Source organism: Chiloscyllium plagiosum, unplaced genomic scaffold (assembly GCF_037043375.1).
Source record: "Chiloscyllium plagiosum isolate Xiang-an unplaced genomic scaffold, Cpla_swu_hap1 HiC_scaffold_9, whole genome shotgun sequence".
Classification (NCBI taxonomy): Eukaryota; Metazoa; Chordata; class Chondrichthyes; order Orectolobiformes; family Hemiscylliidae; genus Chiloscyllium; species Chiloscyllium plagiosum.
This window is the reverse complement of record NW_028270147.1, coordinates 82,860,978-82,883,737: the sequence shown is the minus strand read 5'-3', so window position 1 is coordinate 82,883,737 and position 22,760 is coordinate 82,860,978. Positions and strand designations below refer to the sequence as shown.

The window sequence follows — 22,760 nt, the reverse complement described above, 5'->3', positions numbered from 1 at the left end:
CTCAGACAGATTCTGACTAAATCTTGACGATTGAACGATCAGTTGTGAGATCACTGACCAACAACATCATCAGCTAAAGTGGACGCTTTTTATGACTATCTTCATTAACTGTCTTTTGGAAGGCCACATAAATAACATACAAATGTATGAATTGAGGACAGGATTTGGCCAATCAAACTTGTGCTGCCATTTCATAAATTCATAGCTGATCTGATTACGCTACATTTCTCCCTCTCACCAATAACCATTCCTGACCTTGCTTATCAAGAATTTCAAAAGCCTCTGCCTCAAAACTATTCAAAGGCATGTATTCTAAGCAGGGCTTCTCTGCAGATGTTTTTCTTGTGTTAGAAACAAAATTCAATAAAATTTAGACGAGACCACCAAAGCTGGAAACAAGACAATTTATTCCACGATCTTGCAAGAAAGGACCCCAATTGCAGAGAGCAATTGAAGTGATGATTATTCAAACTACTACACAGTTATACTTTTGAGCTGCGTGAGGTCACCCCTCCCGATTCCTGCATTACCCAATCTCTCTTAGTATTTTGCCTCTGCCCATCTATGCTCCACGTCCATTGCCCCCTTCCCCAGGTTGGCAACCTTCCTCTCTGTAAGTGCTGACACACACATTATTTTGTCGACAGTCCACCAAGATCTGGTTTAACATTTTGTATCAATTCTGCTGGTTCATTCCATCCTCGGACATTTCATTAACTTGTATCATTTTGTATAACCCAAGCATTTCGGTTATCTCAGCTTTTTGCTGAAAACATAATTTTTAAAAAGAACTTATTTGCTATAATAATTACACACCAAAGTTAGTATTTAATTAACTACAATTATACACTGAAAAGTAGAGATACTCTTCCCTAAATACCTGCAGAGTTAATAGTTCTCTTGCTGTACCCCTTTTCTGTATGCTTTTTCTATATCTGCAAAAAACAACACTTTTCCCCATTTCTTTTCTTTTACCATTTGTTGTTATTGCAATTTTATTTTCTGCCCTCTTTTCACTCTACGGTGCAGAGGTTCACAATTTTGCCATTTCTGTCCTAAATCTGTCTTTTTCAAACTCCAGGAGTAATCTGCTACTCTCTCTTTCTTGCGCTTGTATTGTTGTCCTCCCAAAGACATTACCAGCTTAGTCATTATCCATTTTAACACATTGAATCCTATCAGTAAACCTACAATTATTAGTAATACATGTATGCCTAAATTAGCTAACCATTTTCCCCAACTGGTCAGTCTCCAGTCACCCCATCCCCTCTTTCATCTTTTCAGAGTTCATCCGCAATTTCTCTTATATTGCTTATCTTTTTCTTTACTATTTCTGCCTTATCTTCCACTATGGAAGAGGTGTCTGGGATGAAGGTGCAGCATTCCTTACCGATCAGCGCACAAGTTCCCCCTTTTTCGGCCAAGAGATAGTCTAAAGCCATTCGATTCTGTAAAGCTGTTAGTCTTGTTGCTATCATTTCGGTGGTTATGGCTGATATCTAGGTTGAGTTTCTCCCATTGCGCCAGTGGCATTATTAATTAAATTTTCAAGGGCAGCCGCCAGTTTCTGTATTTCCACCCCTGCCCTTGTAGTGCTGTAGTTTGGAAGTAGTGTCCACAGCAGACGGTCTCCTTCAGGGACCTTTCAGGTCTTACGTCTTATTCCCCCCCCCCCCTCCTTTCTTAGGTTGGGCTCATGTTTTTCTATCAGAGGTGAGGGACTATATAAGCAAGGTAACAGCAACCACTGTAGCCTTTCTTGTTTTAAGGCAATGCTTCATCAATTTCAGTACATGCATTTATTTTCACACATTCGGTCACACGAATGTATTTTTCCCCGGGAACAAATGGATAGGTCTTCAGACCACACACCCAATAGGTCCCGTTCAATAGTTGGGGAGTGTTCGTGGCGGTGGCTTAGTTGGTATGGACGCAAGATGATTTTCCTAATTGGAAGGGTGCGGCGTCATTCCGATTATAGAAACAGGTGGTATTCACTGCTCCTTTTGGTGGGGAAATTCAAAGGCTATGGATAACACCCTGGGTTTTCAGGGCTGGCCTTGTGAACCATCCCGCAAAGTTATATTTGCTCCTTTCAGATTCCCACTTTGTATTATTTAAGCCCGAGTCAAGTTGTTGTACATCGTATATTTCTCTTTTGGTGAGCGGTATTACCGAGGTGGGGATCCCAGATTCGCCACGGTGTGGGACCTCTGCACAGACCCAACAGTTGGCAAGTCCCTCTTGTTTGGCATAATTTTGGCATAGTGTAGTGAAGTGATTTTTCCCGCTTCCGATAGTAGTCATAATACCATACCAGTACGCACCCATCTCTGAACCCTGCCTATCACCCTATCTTAATCTTTTAGGTACCAGGGAGAGGTGAGTCCACGCAACCCTTACAATCAATACAATATATATCATCAAACATTAAAAGAGTCTTTTATCTTAGTTCATTCCCTCTTTCTCAGCTTAACTTTCAGAGGGTTGTCTCTAGGATGAGTGTGCCACTCCGCCAATGGGGTGTTCACAGGACCTTTGACGCGAGTGTGATAACTCCACCCTTTCTCAGCAGTCCGGATAGCTGTCTCAGTAGTCAGGAGGGTTAGGAATGGTCCCTCCCAGCTCGGGTGGAGTTTGGTATCTTTCCAGGTCTTGATCAGGACCCAATCACCCGGTTGTCGAACTCAAGTGGAGGTGTCTGGGTCAACAGACTTTTCTTCCTAAGGACAGACAAAGAAGAGCCAAGCACCACAATATAGTTCTTTAAAAACTTATCATTGAACTCTACAGTTGGTAATTCCCCTCTTCCACCCAAGAAAGGTAAGCCAAATATCATCTTATAAAGAGAGAGGCCTATATCATGTCTAGGAACAGTCCTAATGTGTAGCAATGCAAAAGGTAAACATTTTGTCCATGGTAATCGAGTCTCTAAGACTAGCTTAGATAATTGCTTATTTAAGATTTGATTTATTCGTTCCACCCGCCCAGAGGAGGGTGAGTGCCAAGGGGGTGTGGAATTCTTGCCATTACTTCTTGTCGAATCTTGGAAGTAAAATGGCTACCTTGGTCTGAATCTATACTTTCCACTATTCCATATCGTGGGATGATATGTTCAAGGAGGGTTTTCACCACTCCTTTTGAGGTGGCTAGTGACATTGGGAAAGCTTCCACCCACCTGGTTAAGTGGTCTTCTAAGACCAACAGGTACTCCTGTTTTCCCACTGGGGGTAGTTCGGTGTAATCCACCTGTATACTTTGGAAGGGTCTCACTCCTGGGTTCCTTCCTCCTTTGAGCCCTTCCCTTATTATTTTATACATACTTAGAATCGGTGTAAATTGTCCCATCCTGATTCTCTAAGTGTTTTAAAGCTTGATTTAATGCGTACAATTCATAGGTGTGGACTGACCATGTGTTTGGCAGCCGGTCTGCCTCCACTGTTTGGTTTTTGTTACCGTCCACTATTGCATTTCCATTGTGTCCTTTTCCTTCCACTACTCTCGATGATCCATCTATAAACAATCTATCAAATGTTAGGTTTTGGTTATTATTTGTTTAATATTTAATTGTATATTAATGTTTGTATTTGTGTGTATTATTTTGTAAGTTTGTAAAAACATGTTAAATTTTTAATAAAAACATCTATTTTAAAAAAAAACCCTTCTTTGCAGTCTATTACACCTCCAATTTTGGTGTCATCTGCAAACTTACTAACAATATCTCCTACGTTCACATCCAAATAATTTATATGCATGACGAAAAGCAGTGGACCCAGCATTGATCCTTGTGGCACTCCACTGGTCATGGACTTTCAGTCTGAAAAGCCACCCTCTACCACCACCACCCTCTGCCTTCTACCTTCAAGCCAGTTCTGTATATAAATGGCTAGTTCTCTCTGTATTCTGTGAAATCTAACCTTGCTAACCAGTCTACCAAAAGGTAACATCAATTGTTAAAATTAACATGAGAATGCAACTTGTAAAAGAAAGTTTTGTGATTTACACATGAAAGAAGTGAAACTATCATGGTATTCGAACAGATGAAAGACTCAACAAACAATCAAGGTATTTTTCAATGTATAATTTCAGTTACATCACACTGTATACTTTTGCTATAAATTCTGTGTCTTGCAATTGTGTCCTCCATAACCACCTGATGAAGGAGCGACGCTCCGAAAGCTAGTGCTTCCAATTAAACCTGTTGGACTATAACCTGGTGTTGTGTGATTTTTAACTTTGTACACCCCAGTCCAGCACCGGCATCTCCAAATCAACACTGCTTCTTGAAAGTCATCCTGAAATTGAAAATTAAAATCTATTAGTAAAAGAAGCAATAATAACATAAAGAATTGTTTTTAATTTAGCGAGTGATTAGGATTAGGAATGAACTGCCTGAGATTATAGTGGAGACAACTCAAAAGGGAATTGGATCATTATCTTAAAAGGAAGAATGTGCAGGGCTTCGGATTTGATGTCAGTAGAGCCTAGTAATATTTCAATTGTCTTTGGATAACCCAGAAAGAAGGAAGCCACAACATTCACTGTTCAAAACAAAAGAATTTGACTCCACAAAAATGAAAGATCAATACTAAGAAAGACTCAGTGAAATTATTCCCTTCCCTGGCGAGAGTGATAATGGCAAAATAGGATGAGAATAATAAAAATCCAATCTTGATGTTGACAAATAAGATCATGAATATCCTTCCAGGCTCGAAGGTGATTCCAGAGCGGTCTCTTAACCTCAAGGTGAAATCTGGTTGTGGTCTGGAGGCTAGACGCCAGGGTGGACTGTCAGTTCTCAACATTTTAGTTCTCTATTCTCTAATTTATTCCTACGATCTATAATGCCGGACTTTTGATTTCTTTATTTTTCCATTTTTTTTCAAATAACTTGTGCTAAAGGATGTGAACCTAGGTACTTTGTACCTAAGATGACACCTTTTCACTGTACTCATTTGATTACATGTGACAATAAAACTAATTCAATTCAATGCATTTCAGATTTGCCCTCCACCCTTAAATGGTAATTCCCGGGATCATGCAAATACACAGCACCTGCGTTATTCCCATGCATTTGCATCTTGTTAAAGGCCCAACTCATGCCAATTTTACCCAGCTTCTAGTTCTCCATGGAGAAATTAGGTGATGCAAATTCCCAATCAGGGAAACAGAGAAACATGCTACCTGACAGCTTGAATTGCTGTTCCAGCCCTTCATGTGACTCCTTCTTCTGCTCTCCATTCCCACACGCTCCATGGCCAAGGTCCGCCTAGACGCTGCATCTTGTATTTCCGCATTGAGAAACTGCCAGCCTCCCCACATCATGCCTGTTCTGGGGCCAAATCAGACACTCCTCTGTCCTTCATTTTGCAGCCGACCATCACCTCTGGTTTGTATGTTTCTGCCAGGCCATTTTATCAACAAGGATAACTGTGCATCTCATGCATTGTTAGCACGGTGGCTCAGTGATTAGCACTGCAGCCTCACAGCACCAGGGACCTGGGTTCGATTCCAGCCTCGGGCAACTGTCTGTGTAGAGTTTGCACATTCTCCCTGTGTCGGTGTGGGTTTCCTACGGGTGCTCTGGTTTCCTCCCACAGTCCGAAGATGTACGGGTTAGGTGAATTGGCTATGCTAAATCTCCCATAGTGTTCAGGAATGTATGGGTTAGGAGGGTAGGCAGATAGGGGAGTGGATCTGGGTGGGATGCACTTTGGAGGGTTGGTGTGAACTTGATGGGCTGAATGGCCTGCTTCCACACTTTAGGGATTCTATGATCTACGTGGGTACTTATACCATGAAATGAATACACAGCACTTAATTGCATGTTTCCACCCTCTGTCTGCCGACACACAGCATTATTAGCACAATACATGCACACTGACTGTAACACTGAGAATCATGTCTCATGAACTTGGTTGAGCTTTTTGAATGACTTGGAGGTGCCAGTGTTGGACTGGGGTGGACAAAGTTAAAAATCACACAACACCAGGTTATAGTCCAACAGGTTTAATTGGAAGCACTAGCTTTGGAGCACTACTCCTTCATCAGGTGGTTGTGGAGTATAAGATCAGGCTCACTGAATTTATAGCCAAAGGAATCCAGTGTCATGGAGATGTGATACAGTACACAACCTTAGATTAAAAATTTTATCTTTTATAAAGGAATATGCTGGTTTCCGTTCTGATATGTAAATCCCAGAACTTCTTTTATATTACATTCTCATGATAGCTCAGCTTTTTAAACAGTAGGTGTGAAGTCTGTCTGTGTCTAAGTGCTATGCCTGCTTGACTAGCCCTCTATATAGTTTTACAGAGTTTTACATGGATTTATGCAGTTTTTGAGCAAAATAAAATATAATTTTAAAGAAGTAAAGGCTGATAGGTATAGGGAATGCTGGATTACTAAAGAAATTGAGGGTTTGGTTAAGAAAAAGAAGGAAGCATATGTAAGGTATAGACAGGATAGATCGAGTGAATCCTTAGAAGAGTATAAAGAAAGTAGGAGTATACTTAAGAGGGAAATCAGGAGGGCGAAAAGGGGACATGAGATAGCTTTGACAAATAGAATTAAGGAGAATCCAAAGAGTTTTTACAAATACATTAAGGACAAAAGGGTAACTAGGGAGAGAATAGGGCCCCTCAAAGATCAGCAAGGCAGCCTTTGTGTGGAGCCGCTGAAAATGGGGGAGATACTAAATGAGTATTTTGCATCAGTATTTACTGTGGAAAAGGATATGGAAGATATAGACTATAGGGAAATAAATGGTGACATCTTGCAAAATGTCCATATTACAGAGGAGGAAGTGCTGGATGTCTTGAAATCGGAAAAAGTGGATAAATCCTCAGGACCTGATCAGGTGTAATCTAGAACTCTGTGGGAAGCTGGAGAAGTGATTGCTTGGCCTCTTGCTGAGATATTTGTATCATCGATAGTCACAGGTGAGGTGTCAAAAGACTGGTGGTTGGCTAACGTGGTGCCACTGTTTAAGAAGGGTAGTAAGGACAGCCAGGGAACTATAGACCAGTGAGCCTGACGTTGGTGGTGGGCAAGTTGTTGGAGGGAATCCGGAGGGACAGGATGTACATGTATTTGGAAAGGCAAGGACTGATTAGGGATAGTCAACATGGCTTTGTGCGTAGGAAATCATGTCTCACAAACTTGATTGAGTTTTTTGAGGAAGTAACAAAGAGGATTGATGAGGGCAGAGCGGTCAATGTGATCTATATAGACTTCAGTAAGGCGTTCGACAAGATTCCCATGGGAGACTGATGAGCAAGGTTAGATCTTACGGAATACAGGGAGAACTAGCCATTTGCATACAGAACTGGCTCAAAGGTAGAAGACAGAGGGTGGTGGTTGAGGGTTGTTTTTCAGACTGGAGGCCTATGACCAGTGGAGTGCCACAAGGATCGGTGCTGGGTCCTCTACGTTTTGTCATTTACATAAATGATTTGGATGCGAGCATAAGAGGAACAGTTAGTAAGTTTGCAGATGACACCAAAATTGGAGGTGTAGTGGACAGCGGAGAGGGTTACCTCAGATTACAACAGGATCTGGACCAGATGGGCCAATGGGCTGAGAAGTGGCAGATGGAGTTTAATTCAGATAAATGCAAGGTGCTGCATTTTGGGAAAGCAAATCTTAGCAGGACATATACACTTAATGGAAAGGTCCTAGGGAGTGTTGCTGAACAAAGAGACCTTGGAGTGCAGGCTCATAGCTCCTTGAAAGTGGAGTCGCAGGTACATAGGATTGTGAAGAAGGCATTTGGTATGCTTTCCTTTATTGGTCAGAATATTGAGTACAGGAGTTGAGAGGTCATGTTGCGGCTGTACATAACATTGGTTAGGCCGCTGTTGGAATACTACATGCAATTCTGGTCTCCTTCCTATCGGAAAGATGTTGTGAAACCTGAAAGTGTTCAGAAAAGATTTACAAGGATGTTGCCACGGTTGGAGGATTTGAGTTATAGGGAGAGGCTGGACAAGCTGGGGCTGTTTTCCCTGGAGCGATGGAGGCTGAGGGGTGACCTTATAGAGGTTTACAAAATTATGAGGGTCATGGATAGGGTAAATAGGCAAAGTCTTTTCCCTGGGGTTGGGGAGTTCAGAACTAGAGGGCATAGGTTTAGGGTGAGAGGGGAAAGATATAAAAGAGACCTAAGGGGCAACATTTTCACACAGAGGGTGGTACGTGTATGGAATGAGTTGCCAGAGGAAGTGGTGGAGGCTGGTACAATTGCAACATTTAAGAGGCATTTGGATGGGTATATGAATAGGAAGGGTTTGGAGGGATATGGGCTGGGTGCTGGCAGGTGGGACTAGATTGGGTTGGGATATATGGTCAGCATGGACGGGTTGGACTGAAGGGTCTGTTTCCATGCTGTACATCTCTATAACTCTATGACTCTATAAGTAACAAGGAGGACTGATGAGGGCAGAGCAGTGGAAGTGATCGATATGGACTTCAGTAAGGCGTTAGACAAGGTTCCTCATGGTAGACTGGTAGCAAGGTTAGATTTCATGGAATACAGGGAGAACTAGCCATTTGGATACAGAACTGGCTCGAAGGTAGAAGACAGAAGGTGGTGGTAGAGGGTTGCTTTTCAGACTGGAGGCCTGTGACCAATGGACTGTCACAAGGTTTGGTGCTGAGTCCACTGCTTTTCGTTGTTTTTATAAATGCTTGGGATGTGAACATAGGAGGTATGGTTAGTAAGTTTGTAGATGACACCAAACTTGAAGATGTAGTGGATAGCGAAGAAGATTACCAATGGGCTGAGAAGTGGCAGATAGAGCTTAATATTGATAAATGCAAGATGCTGCATTTTGGAAAAGCAAATCAGGACAGGACTTATACACTTAATGGGAAGGTCCAAGGGAGTATTGCTGAACAAAGAGACCTTGGAGAGCAGGTTTATAGCTCCTTGAAAGTGGAATCGCTCTGCCCTCATCAGTCCTCCTTGTTACTTATAGAGTCATAGAGTTATAGAGATGTACAGCATGGAAACAGACCCTTCAGTCCAACCCGTCCATGCTGACCAGATATCCCAACCCAATCTACTCCCACCTGCCACACCAGGTTATAGTCCAACAGGTTTATTTGGAAGCACTAGATTTTGGAACAGTGCTCCTTCATCAGGTGGTTGTGGAGTACACAATTGTAAGACACAAAATTTATCGCAAAAGTTTGCAGTGTGATGTAACTGAAATTATACATTGAAAAATACCTTGATTGTTTGTTAAGTCTCTCATCTGTTAGAATAACCATGATAGTTTCACTTCTTTCATATATAAATCACAAAACTTTTTTTAAAAGTTACATTCTCAGGTTAATTTTAACAATTGGGTGTCAGCCCAGATAATGTGTTGAAGGATGGGCACCAGATAATGTGTTGAAGGATGGGCACCAGATAATGTGTTGAAGGTGTTCACCCCCTGTGTGCTATTGTCTGTGCCATAATGTTTAGACTAATACTAATCTAAAAAATGAATGAACAGAATCTTACATGGATTCGCCGCACCTCTCACAGACTCCTCAATCATCTCGTGCAGCAGGCGCCACAACCTGGAAATTCAGATGGAGTCCACACTCTCAGCCTGCACTCAGGATACAGCAGTACAATTACACAACATTGCCAAATAGACAAGGCGACAAAACTACACCACGTACATGCACACCGAGAACAAAAAAACTGGAGAAACTCGGCATTCTCACCAGTAACAGTGAAGCCCACCCTGGCACCACAGTCGACAACATTATCACTGCGGGGAAGTCTATTATTAACTTATCGGACCACACCCTTCGACCAGAACAGATTGAAGTCCTGAACAGGGGTCTCAATTTCTGCCCCACCACCAAAATGAACCCATTAGTTCTTGCAGCAGACACAGAGGAGTTCATCAGACGAATGAGACTCCGGGAATTATTTCAAGGTGCCAGCAGTGATCTCAATGAGCCCGGAACAGTCATCACAGGGATCCGTAGAGACGCGACCAAATAAGGAGTCAACTTGGACCCCACCGGAGGGCCGCTGCCCTGGGCTTGACATGTATGTACAAACCGTCAGGAAATATATAAATGCCAGATTCATCAGCCGTACCAACAAGGTAGAGCAAAACAGCACCCGTTCACAATGCAACGCCATCCATGCTCTCAAAACGAATCACAACATTGTCATAAAACCAGCAGATAAAGAAGGAGCCATCGTCATTCAGAATAGAACAGATTACTGCAAGAAAGTTTACCGACAACTGAACAACCAGGAACACTACAGGCAACTACTGGCTGATCTAACCAAAGAGAACACCCGTGAACTAAACACATTGATCAGGACTTTGGATCCAGTTCTTCAGAGTTCCCTACACACCCTCATCCCACATCTTCTCGCCTTCCAAAGATACACAAAGCCAATACACCAGGACCGTCCCATCATATCAGGCTATGGCACCCTCTGTGAGAACTTCTCTGGCTGTGTCAAAGGCATCTTGAAACCCACTGTACAGGGGATCCCCAGCTTCTGTTCGCAACACTCCAAATTTCTTACAGAAACTCTGCACCCACGGACCAATCAAACTCGGAACATTCCTCGTCACGATGGATGTTTCAGCACTCTACACCAGCATCCCCCACAATGATGGCATCGCGACAACAGCCTCAGTACACAACAATAACTGCCAATCGCTGAACACCGTCCTACAACTCGTCCGCTTTATCCCCGATCACAACGTCTTCACCTTTGAGAACAGTTCTTCATCCAGACATGTGGAACAGCCATGGGGACCAAATTTGCACCCCAATATGCCAACATCTTCATGCACAGGTTTGAACAAGACTTCTTCTCCAACCAATGCTATACACCAGGTACATTGATGACATTCTTTTCCTCTGGACCCATGGCAAGGAGTCACTGATAAAACTGCACGGTGATATCTACAAGTTTCATCCCACCATCAAACTGACCATGGACTATTCTCTACTACCTGTCTCATTCTTAGACACATGCATCTCCATCAAGGATGGGCACCTCAGCACCTCACTCTACCGCAAACTCACGGATTACCTCACAATGCTACACTTCTTCAGCTTTCACCTAAAACATATTAAAACAGCCATCTCCTCTGGACAAGCCCTACACGTACACCAGATCTGTTCAGATGAGAAGAAACGTGACGGGCATTTGGAAGTACTCAGGGATGCCCTCATAAGAACGGGGTACGATGCTCAACTCATCAACCGCCAGTTCTGACGTGCCACAGCAAGGAACCGTAATGACATCCTCAGGAGACAGACTCGTGCTGCAACCAACAGGGTACCCTTCATTGTCCAGTATTTCCCAAGAACCAAAAAGCTACGCCATGTTCTTCGTGGCCTGCAACACATTATCAATGAGGATGTGCACCTTGCCAAGACCATTCCCCCACCTTCACATGCTTAAAAATGTGTTGCTGGAAAAGCGCAGCAGGTCAGGCAGCATCAAAGGAACAGGAGAATCGACGTTTCGGGCATAAGCCCTTCTTCAGGAAACCTCCACATGCCTTTAAACAACCACCAAACCTCAAACAGATCATTGTTCGTAGCAAACTGCCCGGCTTTCAGGACAACTCCATACAACGTTGTTATGGTAGGCGCTGCAAGACGTGTCAGAGTGTGGACATGGATATCACCATTACGCGTGGGGACACCTCCCACCTTGTACATGGCAGGTACTCATGTGACCCAGCCAACGCTGCAGGCAAGGATGCCCTGAGGCATGGTACATTGGGGAAACCGAGCAGAGGCTAAGGCAATGGATGAATGGGCACCACACAACAATCAACAGACAGGGGTGTTCCCTCCCAGTTGGGGAACACTTCAGCGGTCCAGGACATTCGACCTCGGACCTTCGGGTGACCATCCTGAAAGGCGGACTTCGGGACAGGCAGCAGCGAAAAGTGGCTGAGCAGAGGCTAATAGCTAAGTTCCATACCCATAGGGAGGGCCTCACCCAGGACCTTGGGTTCATGTCACACTACAGTTGCCCCATTGCATTATACACACGCCTACACAGACACACACACACACTCCTACAGACACACACTCCCACAGTCACACATGCATCCTCTCACAGACTTAGACACTTTTGCACACATGCACACTTACACATATACATTTGTGGGGTGAACTTTTACTTGCAGAATTACATTGTTCTTTGCTCAAAAACTGCATGAATCCATGTAAGATTCGGTTAATTCATTTTTTAGATTAGAATCAGTCTAAACATTATGGCACAGGCAGAGAACACAAGGGGTGAACACCTTTAACACATTATCTGGGCTGACACCAATTGTTAAAGTTAACCTGAGAATGTAACTTTTTTAAAAATTTTTGTGATTTACATATGAAAGAAATGAAACTACCATGGCTATTCTAACAGATGAGAGACTTAACAAACAATCAAGGTATTTTTCAATGTATAATTTCAGTTACATCACACTGTAAACATTTGCTATAAATTCTGTGTCTTACAATTGTGCCCTCCACAACCACCTGATGAAGGAGCGGCGCTCCGAAAGCTAGTGCTTCCAATTAAACCTGTTGGACTATAACTTGGTATGGTGTGATTTTTAGCTTTATACACCCCAGTCTGACACCGGCATCTCCAAATCAGGTAGATAGGATAGCGAAGAAGGCATTTGGTATGCTTTCCTTTATTGGACAGAGCATGGAGTATAGGAGTTGGGAGGTCATGTTGTGGCTGTACAGGACATTGGTTGGGCTACCTTTGGAATATTGTGTGCAGTTCTAGTCTCCTTCCTATCAGAAAGATGTTGTGAAACTTGAAAGAGTTCGGAAAAGATTTACAAAGATTTTGCCGAGGTTGGACGATTTAAGCGATAGGGAGAGGCTGAATAGGCTCGGGCTGCTTTCCCTGGAGCATCAGAGGCTGAGGGGTGACTTTATAGGGGTTTATAAAATCATGAAGGGCACGGATAGGATAAATAGGCAAGATCTTTTCCCTGGGGTGGGGGAATCCAGAACTAGAGGGCATAGGTTTAGGGTGAGAGAGGAAAGATATAAAAAGCACCGAAGGGGCAACTATTTCATGCACAGGGTGGTACGTGTATGGAATGAGCTACCAGAGGAAATGGTGGAGGCTGGTACAATTGCAACATTTAAAAAGACATCTGGATGGGTTTATGAATAGGAAGGGTTTGGAGGGATATGGGCCAAGTGCTGGCAAATGGGACTAAGTTAGGTTAAGATATCTGGTCGGCATGGACGAGTTGGACCAAAGGGTCTGTTTCCGTGCTGTACATCTCTATGACTCTACAGGTTACCAGCCTCTGCAGCTTAGCTTACCTTTTATCACAGATGGTGAAACAAGCAGTTTGTAGTTATGGGAAGCACTGAACTGTATGCGTCTCACTCCGACTGGGGTGGAGATGTCACTGTAGGAGATCACGTTGGGTCAGCATCAAAGTGTCAGCATGTGCCAACAGCTTACACCATTGTGCTTCAAGTCAATGGGAACAGGTCCATTTCAAAGGGGTGAAAAATGTGTTGCTGGAAAAGCACAGCAGGTCAGGCAGCATCCAAGGAGCAGCATCAAAGGGGACAAGTCTCAGTGGGCTGAAGGGGAACGACACGAGACAAAAGTGAGGACTGCAGGTTCTGGAGATTAGAGTCACGAGTATGGTGCTGGCAAAGCACAGCAGGTCGGGCAGCATCCAAGGAGCAGCAGGAAAATCGTTATTTCGGGCATAAGCCCTTCATCAGGAGGATTCACCAAGGAACTTGTCCAATGACATAACAGGGGGCTGAGCACTGTCAGTCCTGCCACGTCAAGTGCAATCAGTGCAGGGATTACAACTCCATTAGTAAGGGAGGTGCCAACACATCGCTTTTGGAGGGTGGGCAATCATCACCACCCAAGGGAGGGGACTGAGTATGATGAAAATGGATGCAAGAGCAGTTAGTGGTCAGTCATGAGCAGGAGAGATAGCTCCTGGGATTGGTTAGGAAGCACAGAGGGCACAAGGTTTAGTAGCTTAAGAGGATGAGGTGGGGTGAGACCTACGGAGAGAACATGCTGCATGCAATACTGAGACCATCAGCTTCAGTGATGTGTGTGTGCACTGGCAAAGTCAGACAGGAGTATAGGGCTTTGGTGTTTGGGGTAGCAGAGGGAGAGGATGCTGGCCATTTGGAGCAAATAGGTGTTCACGCGGTCTTGCTGGATCCCTTCCCACTCGGAAGGCAGCACCCTCCTAACACTACAAGTTCTGTCCAAGCCGTCCTGGCTCTGTTGGTGAGATCTGCTTTAGTGGCCTCCCAGATCATCATTCCTGAAGAAGGGCTTATGCCCGAAACGTCGATTCTCCTGCTCCTTTGATGCTGCCTGACCTGCTGCGCTTTTCCAGCAACACATTTTTCAGCTCCCAGATCATCAGCCTGCCCAGGGCCCTGTCCTGGAAGCGTGAGACAGAGTGCCTTCCCACTGTCAGGATCGGGCCTCTCGGTTAGACAGGTCGCCCCTGGTTTGCAGCATCTGAAGGAGGTGTGCAGTTGGACTATAACACATAGCACCAGGTGTAGAGAAACCAGAAGAGCTCAGCTCCTTGCCTGCCACACCATTCCCCGAGAAATTCTCCCTCCACCAGAATTCATGAAACTCACTCGTCAACACGCTTTCACTGAATCTGGGAAAATCCATCACGTTATCGCAAACACTCAGTTATTGTAAAGAAATTAAGTAAACAGTTACTTACACTCTCGACTGAACTTCTCAAATCAAATTTCCTTTAGGTGCCCGCTTGATTTACAGCCCCATAAATGCAGGTCAGATACTTAGCAGAAATTGGGATTTACAAATTGGCATCTCACACTGAGTACTGTTTCAATGATACACATAAATATTGAGATGCAGTTGACCTTTTGCTTATTCCCAAGAAGGCTGTCTCTTCAAGGCTCCTCCAACCATCCCTTAGTTGAGTGCCCAGCGTCACATGGATGTTGCCGATGTCTTAAGCCTCGGTCAGAACTCTCCTGGATCTAACGGATCTCAACACTGGATTCTTGTATCCAAGAACTCTCTCTCTCTCTCACACACACACACACAAACATACTTTCTTCTCAGCTTGGCTATGCCAGAAGTCCAACTCGCTGTTCATAGAGCCCTTCAGTTATTGAAAGGTTTTAGCCAGCGCACAGAATAACAGCAGAATTTAGCTTGATAGAGATATTGCTGCAGCATTTTGTTATAAACAGTACAGTTCAAAAGCAGAGCAGGCTTCTTCAGGTCTTAATCAAAGAGTCAGAGAATTGTTACTGTGCAGGAGGCCATTCAGCCCATTTGTGCCTGCCCTGGTTCTGTTACCTGGTGCCAATCTCCTGCTATTTCCCTTGTATCCTTGCACACCATTTTTATCCAAATGATCATCCAATGCCTAGGAGAATGCCACAACTGAACCTGCCTCTACCAGATTTCCAGGCAGTGCATTCCATACCCGAAGTGTTTTTTTCCTCACATCTTCCTTGTGATGTTTACACATCACTTCAAATCTACACCCTCTCATTCTTGTTCCTTCTATGAGGGGGAACAGCTTCTCCCTTCCCACTCTATCCAACCCACTCACTATCTTGATACCTCTATCAGATCTTCCCTCTACCACCTTCACTCCGAAGGGAACAGTCCCAACTTCTTAAATCTATATTCCTGGTCTCCTGACTCTCTATCTTTGTAACCTCCCTCAGACCTATACATGACATGGGTGGGTGGCATGGTGGCGTGGGTGGCATGGTGGCACTGTGGTTAGCACTGCTGCCTCACAGCGCCAGACACCTGGGTTCAATTCCCGCCTCAGGCGACTGACTGTATGGAGTTTGCACATTCTCCCAGTGTCTGCGTGGGTTTCCTCCGGGTGCTCAGGTTTCCTCCCGCAGTCCAAAACTGTGCAGGCCAGGTGAATTGGCCATGCTAAATTGCCCGTAGTGTTTGGGGCAGGTGTAAATGTAGGGGAATGGGTCTGGGTGGGTTGTGCTTTGGCAGGTCGGTGTGGACTTGTTGGGCCGAAGGACCTGTTTCCACACTGTAAGTAATCTAATCTAATCTAAATGACCAATGTCTCTGCACTTCTCCAGTCTTGGGTCCTTGTGTATCCTTGGAGATCCTTGTGTACCTCCAGTTTTATGCACTCGAACATGATGGCAGCAAGCCCCTCAACTGCCCAGGTGTTATTCTCTGGAAATTCACCCCCTAAATCTCTTTGCTTCACCCTCATCCCATAATGCATTGCTACAAGAGGAGAAGAGTGCATTGTCTTTTTCTATCTCTGCAGGTTGTAACACACATGTCATCTTTTTATATGATTCCCAAAGTGGTCGATTCAAATGCTTTCTCTATATTAGAATAAAAGGAACTATTAATCAGGTTTCTTCAATAATCAGAAAATTGATTTCCTATAAAACAAAACTAATTCCATGAAGATTGACAAGATTGGTTGACACACAGTTTGTAATGTCAGAATGTCAAGTTTTATCCCTCTAAATAAAGCACACAAATCAGACAAGGCAAAGGAAACTAAAACCGGATTTCTCTCCGCAGAGTTTCAACTTCAGAAAATATTTGACTGATAAATCTTCGCTCTTGAAAGAAAACAAAGGCTATTGGCTGTCATTCTGATACACCAAATGTCACTGAACACCACCAGTTGTCGCTGGTGATCTTTGGAGAGGCCGTCATTCAGGGAATAGGGACAAATTCTTTCAGTGACTTCTCAGACACAAACAGCTGGGCCGGGGCTTTTGGACCTATAGCTGGAGCACTTTTCAGAAACAGGAGAGTTGAGATGGGAAGCTTCTGTCTTTTAGCAGCCTTCTCCCTGGCTGAAATCCAAATAATCTCTGAGCAGGGTTAAGAATCTCCCATTTCTGGATTAGTGGTGCTGGAAGAGCACAGCAGTTCAGGCAGCATCCGAGGAGCAGTAAAATCGACGTTTCGGGCAAAAGCCTTTCATCAGGAATAGAGGCAGAGAGTCTGAAGGATGGAGAGATAAGTCAGAGGAGGGTGGGGGTGGGGAGAAAGTAGCATAGAGTACAATAGGTGAGTGGGGGAGGGGATGAAGGTGATAGGTATAGGGTGGAGTGGATAGGTGGAAAAGAAGATAGGTTGGTAGGACAAGTCATGAGGACAGTGCTGAGCTGGAAGTTTGGAACTGGGGTGAGGTGGGGGAAGGGGAAATGAGGAAACTGTTGAAGTCCACATTGATGCCCTGGGGTTGAAGTGTTCTGAGGCGGAAGATGAGGCGTTCTTCCTCCAGACGTCTGGTGGTGAGGAAGCAGCGGTGAAGGCCCAGGACCTCCATGTTCTCGGCAAAGTGGGAGGGAGAGTTGAAATATTGGGCCACAGGGCAATGTGGTTGATTGGTGCGGGTATCCCGGAGATGTTCCCTAAAGCGCTCTGCTAGGAGGCGTCCAGTCTCCCCAATGTAGAGGAGACCGCATCGGGAGCAACGGATACAATAAATGATATTGGTGGATGTGCAGGTAAAACTTTGATGGATGTGGAAGGCTCCTTTAGGGCCTTGGATGGAGGTGAGGGAGGAGGTGTGGGCGCAGGTTTTGCAATTCCTGTAGTGGCAGAGAACGGTGCCAGGATGGGAGGGTGGGTTGAAGGGGGGTGTGGACCTGACCAGGTAGTCACGGAGAGAACAGTCTTTGCGGAAGGCGGAAAGGGGTGGTGAGGGAAATATATCCCTGGTGTTGGGGTCTGTTTGGAGGTGCCCTTAAGAATCTCCCAGTCAATGGGAAGTGAGATCAGGGAAACAATAGCAGCAATTAACTGGAGTCATGTGGTTTTCAAGATCTGCAAATGCCCTTTACAAAAAAAACCTATCTAGGTATTCACAATTCTTCAAACTCAAATCTGCAAATCATTAAATATGAAACCTTCATAACAACACCCTATAAAATCACACAACACCAGGTTATAGTCCAACAGGTTTATTTGGAAGCACTAGCTTTCGGAGCGCTGCTCCTTCATCAGGTGGTTGTGGAGAATAAAATTGTAAGACACAGAATTTATGGCAAAAGTTTACAGTGTGACGCAACTGAAATTATATATTGAAAAAGACCTGGATTGTTTGTTAAATCTTTTAGAATGACCACGTTGGTTTCAGCTCTTTCATATGTTAAATTGCAAAACCTTTTTAAAAAGTTACGGCAAAGGATGAATGGACACCACACAACAATCAACAGACAGGAGTGCTCCCCCCCAGTTGGAGAACACTTCAGCGGCCCGGGACATTCAACCTCAGACTTTCGGGTGACCGTCCTCCAACGTGGACTTCGGGACAGGCAACAACGCAAAGTGGCCAAGCAGAGGCTGATAGCCAAGTTCGGTACCCATGGGGATGACGTCAACCAGGACCTTGGGTTCATGTCACACTACAGGTGACCCCATTGCACTATATACACACACGTGCACACACACACGTGCACACACACACCCCTACAGACCCATACACTCACGCACTTTCTCATACACATACATACACTTTCATAAACACCCTCTCACAGACTTCTACCCGTTTACACTCACACTCACACACACTCTCACAAACACTCAAACACCATCCCACTGCCCCCCCACTCCCCAATACACACACACACACATATAAGTTTGGGGGGTGAATTTGTACTTGCAGAATTACATTTTACTTTGCTCAAAAACTGCATGAATCCATGTAAGATTCTGCAAATCCTTTTTTTAGATTAGAATCAGTCTGACCATTGTGGCACAGCCAGTCTCACACAGGACACCTTACACCTTCAATGCAATATCTGGGCTGACATGACACCAATTGTTAAAGTTCACTTGAGAATGTAACATTTTGCGATTTACATATGAAAGAATTGAAACCAACATGGTCATTCTAAAAGATGACAGACTTAACAAACAATCCAGGTCTTTTTCAATATATAACTTCAGCTACATCACACTGCAAACTTTTGCTATAAATTCTTACAATCTTATACTCCACAATCCCCTGAAGGAGCAGCGCTCCGAAAGCTAATGCTTCCAAATAAACCTGTTGGACTATACCGTGGTGTTGTTTGATTTGTAACTTTGTCCACCCCGGTCCAACACCAGCACCTTCAAATTCATGACTCCTTAAAATCTACCTCTTTGACCAAGCTATTGGTGATCTATCTTAATGTATTTCTTTGTGGTTTTGCATCACATTTTGTTTCATCGTGGCTCTGTGAAGAACATTGCAAATCCTAACAAAGTGCGCGATGCTATAAAGATGTACATTGTTATTTTGCAGCCTAACCTTACTGTTGACAGTAATTGAATATGGAGTGAAAATAAATGGGTAGTGCAGGCCTTGACAAATACTTACTTCCCTCACATGCCAACCACGATGAAGAAATTACCCTTCGTGTTTATTCCTAAATTAGCCTTGCAACATAATCCAAAGTGACTTCCGAGCTAAAGTTCATCACTCTAAGTTTCTTGGTTCTGTCTGATGATTTAAATTGATAATGCGAACAAATGGATGGGATCAGATCATTCTCAAAGGAAATGTTTAATCCTCTCACTGGCAAAGCCAGGTGCCAAAATTCCCCGGTTCCGGCATCAAATTCAATGCACTGAGCAAATCGTAAAAGGGCCGCAGCTCAAAGTGCAGTAACATTCTGGAAAGGGATGATAGTGAAAAGGGAAGACAGAGTATAATGAAACTCCATATTAATGACAAAAGGATACATGCAGAGAGCACTTATTGTCAGCCCAACAATTATATGTCAATTCAAAGGGAATTTATCAACTGAAGCACGTTCATCTGCACTTACCGTTCCAAGTGTGTAGTCCTGTGTAAAACCTGATCTAACTGGTGGCAGTATATTACAGCACTGCTGGTTTGTCAGCTCACATTTTAAATCAATCAGATGCTCGTGGAGATTTTAAATCCCAATTAGGATGAAGGAATTAGTGGGGCATTTAATGAGAGCTTTATGACTCCCAGAGAGTGATTCAAATAATTTCACAATCAGCTGATGTGATTGGATGGAAATAGTCATTTAGCCTAAGAGAGGGAATAAATAGACTTGTGATTGAATGTGTTCCTGTTCCTATCTTTGGTACACATCCGGTCTGTGTCACTCTACGCAGTGCCACTGGTCTCAGCTTGCTTCCAGTTCCTGGACTGACAGAATTTGCACAGCCAGGCGTGTTACTGAAACAGGTGCACTCTTCCAAATAGCTGCATTTCACCCCTAGTTAAGTCATCTTAATCCATTTTTGGAACACAGGTTGATTCCACAATAAAGAAAGCATTGGGCTGGAATTTGTGGGATTAAATTCCATGCTCATGAAATAGGGTTTCCCTGTTTGTGAAAACACAGCTGGGTTTTGAAGACAGGAATGTTCCTTTCTAAGCACAACCCCTGACTCCATTAACTCGAGGATGTGTGGTCATCGCTTAATTAAATGCCAGACATATCTGCACAGCAAAATATATCAATATAGTCAACTATTCAGCTAAAAGGTTGAGAAGATGAGATGGATGCAATTTTGGAAATCATCAAGTTGATTATTGATGGTTTGTGCTTGGCCTAAGCTCAATATGTTTTGCTGTTAATGAGGGCCTTTTATGGTCAGCCAGGGACTTCAGATTATGTAATATGGAATGAACAGCCATTAGAAGCCATTCCAACCAGCATTGTGTTAATAAACGTAAAATGACTGGAGTCTTGGTCCAAAGGGAATAGGATTTTAACTGTGTCAAGTAATGATAATTTTTCAAAACCGAAAGAACTGCGGATGCTGTAAATCAGAAACAACAGGATTTGCTGGAAAAACTCAACAGGTCTGGCAGCAACTGTAGAGAGAAATCAAAGTTAACGTTTCAGGTCGAGTGACCCTTCCTCAGAACTGGAATGATAATTTTTCCATCCTTTGTTTCGGTTTGAAGATTTTAACCTATATTTTGCCATTGGTTGCTGTTCCTTCACCGAAATTGTGCCAGTAATATTCTGAAAAGAAGGCTCAACTATCCCATTGGCATGAATTGGAATGGATATCTTGGTTCATTGAGTGGGAGATAGAGCTTCAACAATGGACCTTGATCTCCTGGCTATATAAATGGTCCTAGTGATAAGTCCGCCTAATCTTCCATGAAGATCGGTGACAGTTTCTAGTATCTCAGATTATACCGGGAATTAGATGGAATGAAAGCATCTTATAATGTAGCTTGCAGTCTGATTTGTAAGGTTCAGATTTCCAGCAATAATTATCCATACAATCAATGTTTGATCTCTTTTTGTCTTTTGTAAAGGTATCAAGGCAAAGGAAGCTATTTCTTTGATGAAAGATCAGTTCAGCAAAATATCTCTCTCATAAACCTCGTGGTAATTAATTCAAGAGTGACACTTTGAAAGCTGCTGTATTATTTCCATGATAATGGAGAATGATATGGCAAGTGGGAGAAAAACAACACTCTCAATCCCTGACCTGAATTGGGAAATGGCTTTTTTTTTCATGAATACAAGCTCTGCCTTTATTAGTTTGAATTTACAATGTAATCTAAATTCTTTACATCGTGAATCAAATATATCAGCTCTCCTAACAACTCAGCAAGTTTATCCAGTTACTAACAGAACTGGACAGGCCAGAAAGATACTGGGTTCAACCATTTTTTGTGCTGAGCTAGCTGATTGAAGTCAATAATTTGTAAGCATTTCATTAGTGGGTTGAGTGCCTCCTGGTTAGAAAGGGAAATCACAAGATTCTCATTCCTTAAATCATGAACAGCATCTGAAGTGTGTATCTGTGTGGGCCACTGGATGATGAAATACAGATCAAGCTCAAACGACAATGCCTTTTCTGAGTTAATAGTCTGTAAAGACTGACTGCCAAATCTTGTGAATGAACAACTGTATCTTGGGAAACAAGCCGATAAAAGGGGTCAGTAAACTTAGATGGCTGGTTTGCAATGCAGAGTGATGACAATGGTGTGTGTATCGACTGAGGTCACCACGAAAGCCCGTCTCCTGAAACCCTTAACCCTTGCCTAAGACATGGTAACCCTCAGCCTAAAAGCGCCACCAATCGTCTCCTTCCAGCAAGATGGCAACTTGCACTTACTTGTTTCAGAAGCTGCACTTGGAACCATTTCCCCGTAAGGAAATTACGCTTTCAAGGGAGGGAAGAAAATTAGCAGAGGATTATTGGTTTGTAAAATAAGATTAAGTAAACTGAATGTATCCCAGAATATGTATCTTAATGACTTCCTGAAGAACTTTCAAATATCCAAATCCTCGTGACTGTCAGGCCAAATTATGTTGCCAATTTCTGGGGGCCTAATACCAACAGTCAACCATTGCAAAGTCAAAAGTCTCACAATACATTGGCATCACTTTGTCCTGCGTGACCCTAGTTCATGAAGTGTTGGCCTTGTCTTCATACCCAAGGGTCACTCACTTTTCCCGATGGTAACACTGCTGTAGGAAAGTCCTCCCGGGTGAGGAAAGCAATCCACGAAGATTCCCCATTGTCACAGATTTCAAGTGTCTCCACCTTTTAGAGAGGAGGTGGAGAGTGTTAATGGGCTCTCTCTCACAAGCATCAAAAGGCAATCTGTTGAATAGCCGCTCATGGATGCTCATTCCTCAGTTTGGCTTGCACCTGCAGTTTAGGATTTCTATAAAATTAAAATGCAAAAACTTTAACAAAAGTTAAACTGTCCTATTAGTCCAAAATTCCTATTTTGTGT

General features: G+C 43.6%; 1 protein-coding gene across 3 annotated transcripts in view; it reads right to left on the bottom strand.

The window, feature by feature from the left end:
* Nucleotides 1-398: 398 nt before the first annotated feature.
* LOC122554793 (uncharacterized) overlaps nt 399-22,760 on the bottom strand; it is a 48,254-nt gene continuing 25,892 nt past the window's right edge. The window contains exon 6 of one of the 3 annotated variants that reach the window (XM_087990882.1): nt 399-4,295. In XM_087990882.1, coding sequence (XP_087847008.1) covers nt 4,291-4,295 — 5 coding nt within the window. In that variant the 3' untranslated portion in view covers nt 399-4,290. Of the gene's footprint in view, nt 4,296-21,536; nt 22,711-22,760 lie in introns of those variants that run through there. The other 2 variants (XM_087990881.1, XM_043700172.2) reach the window with 2 other exon arrangements.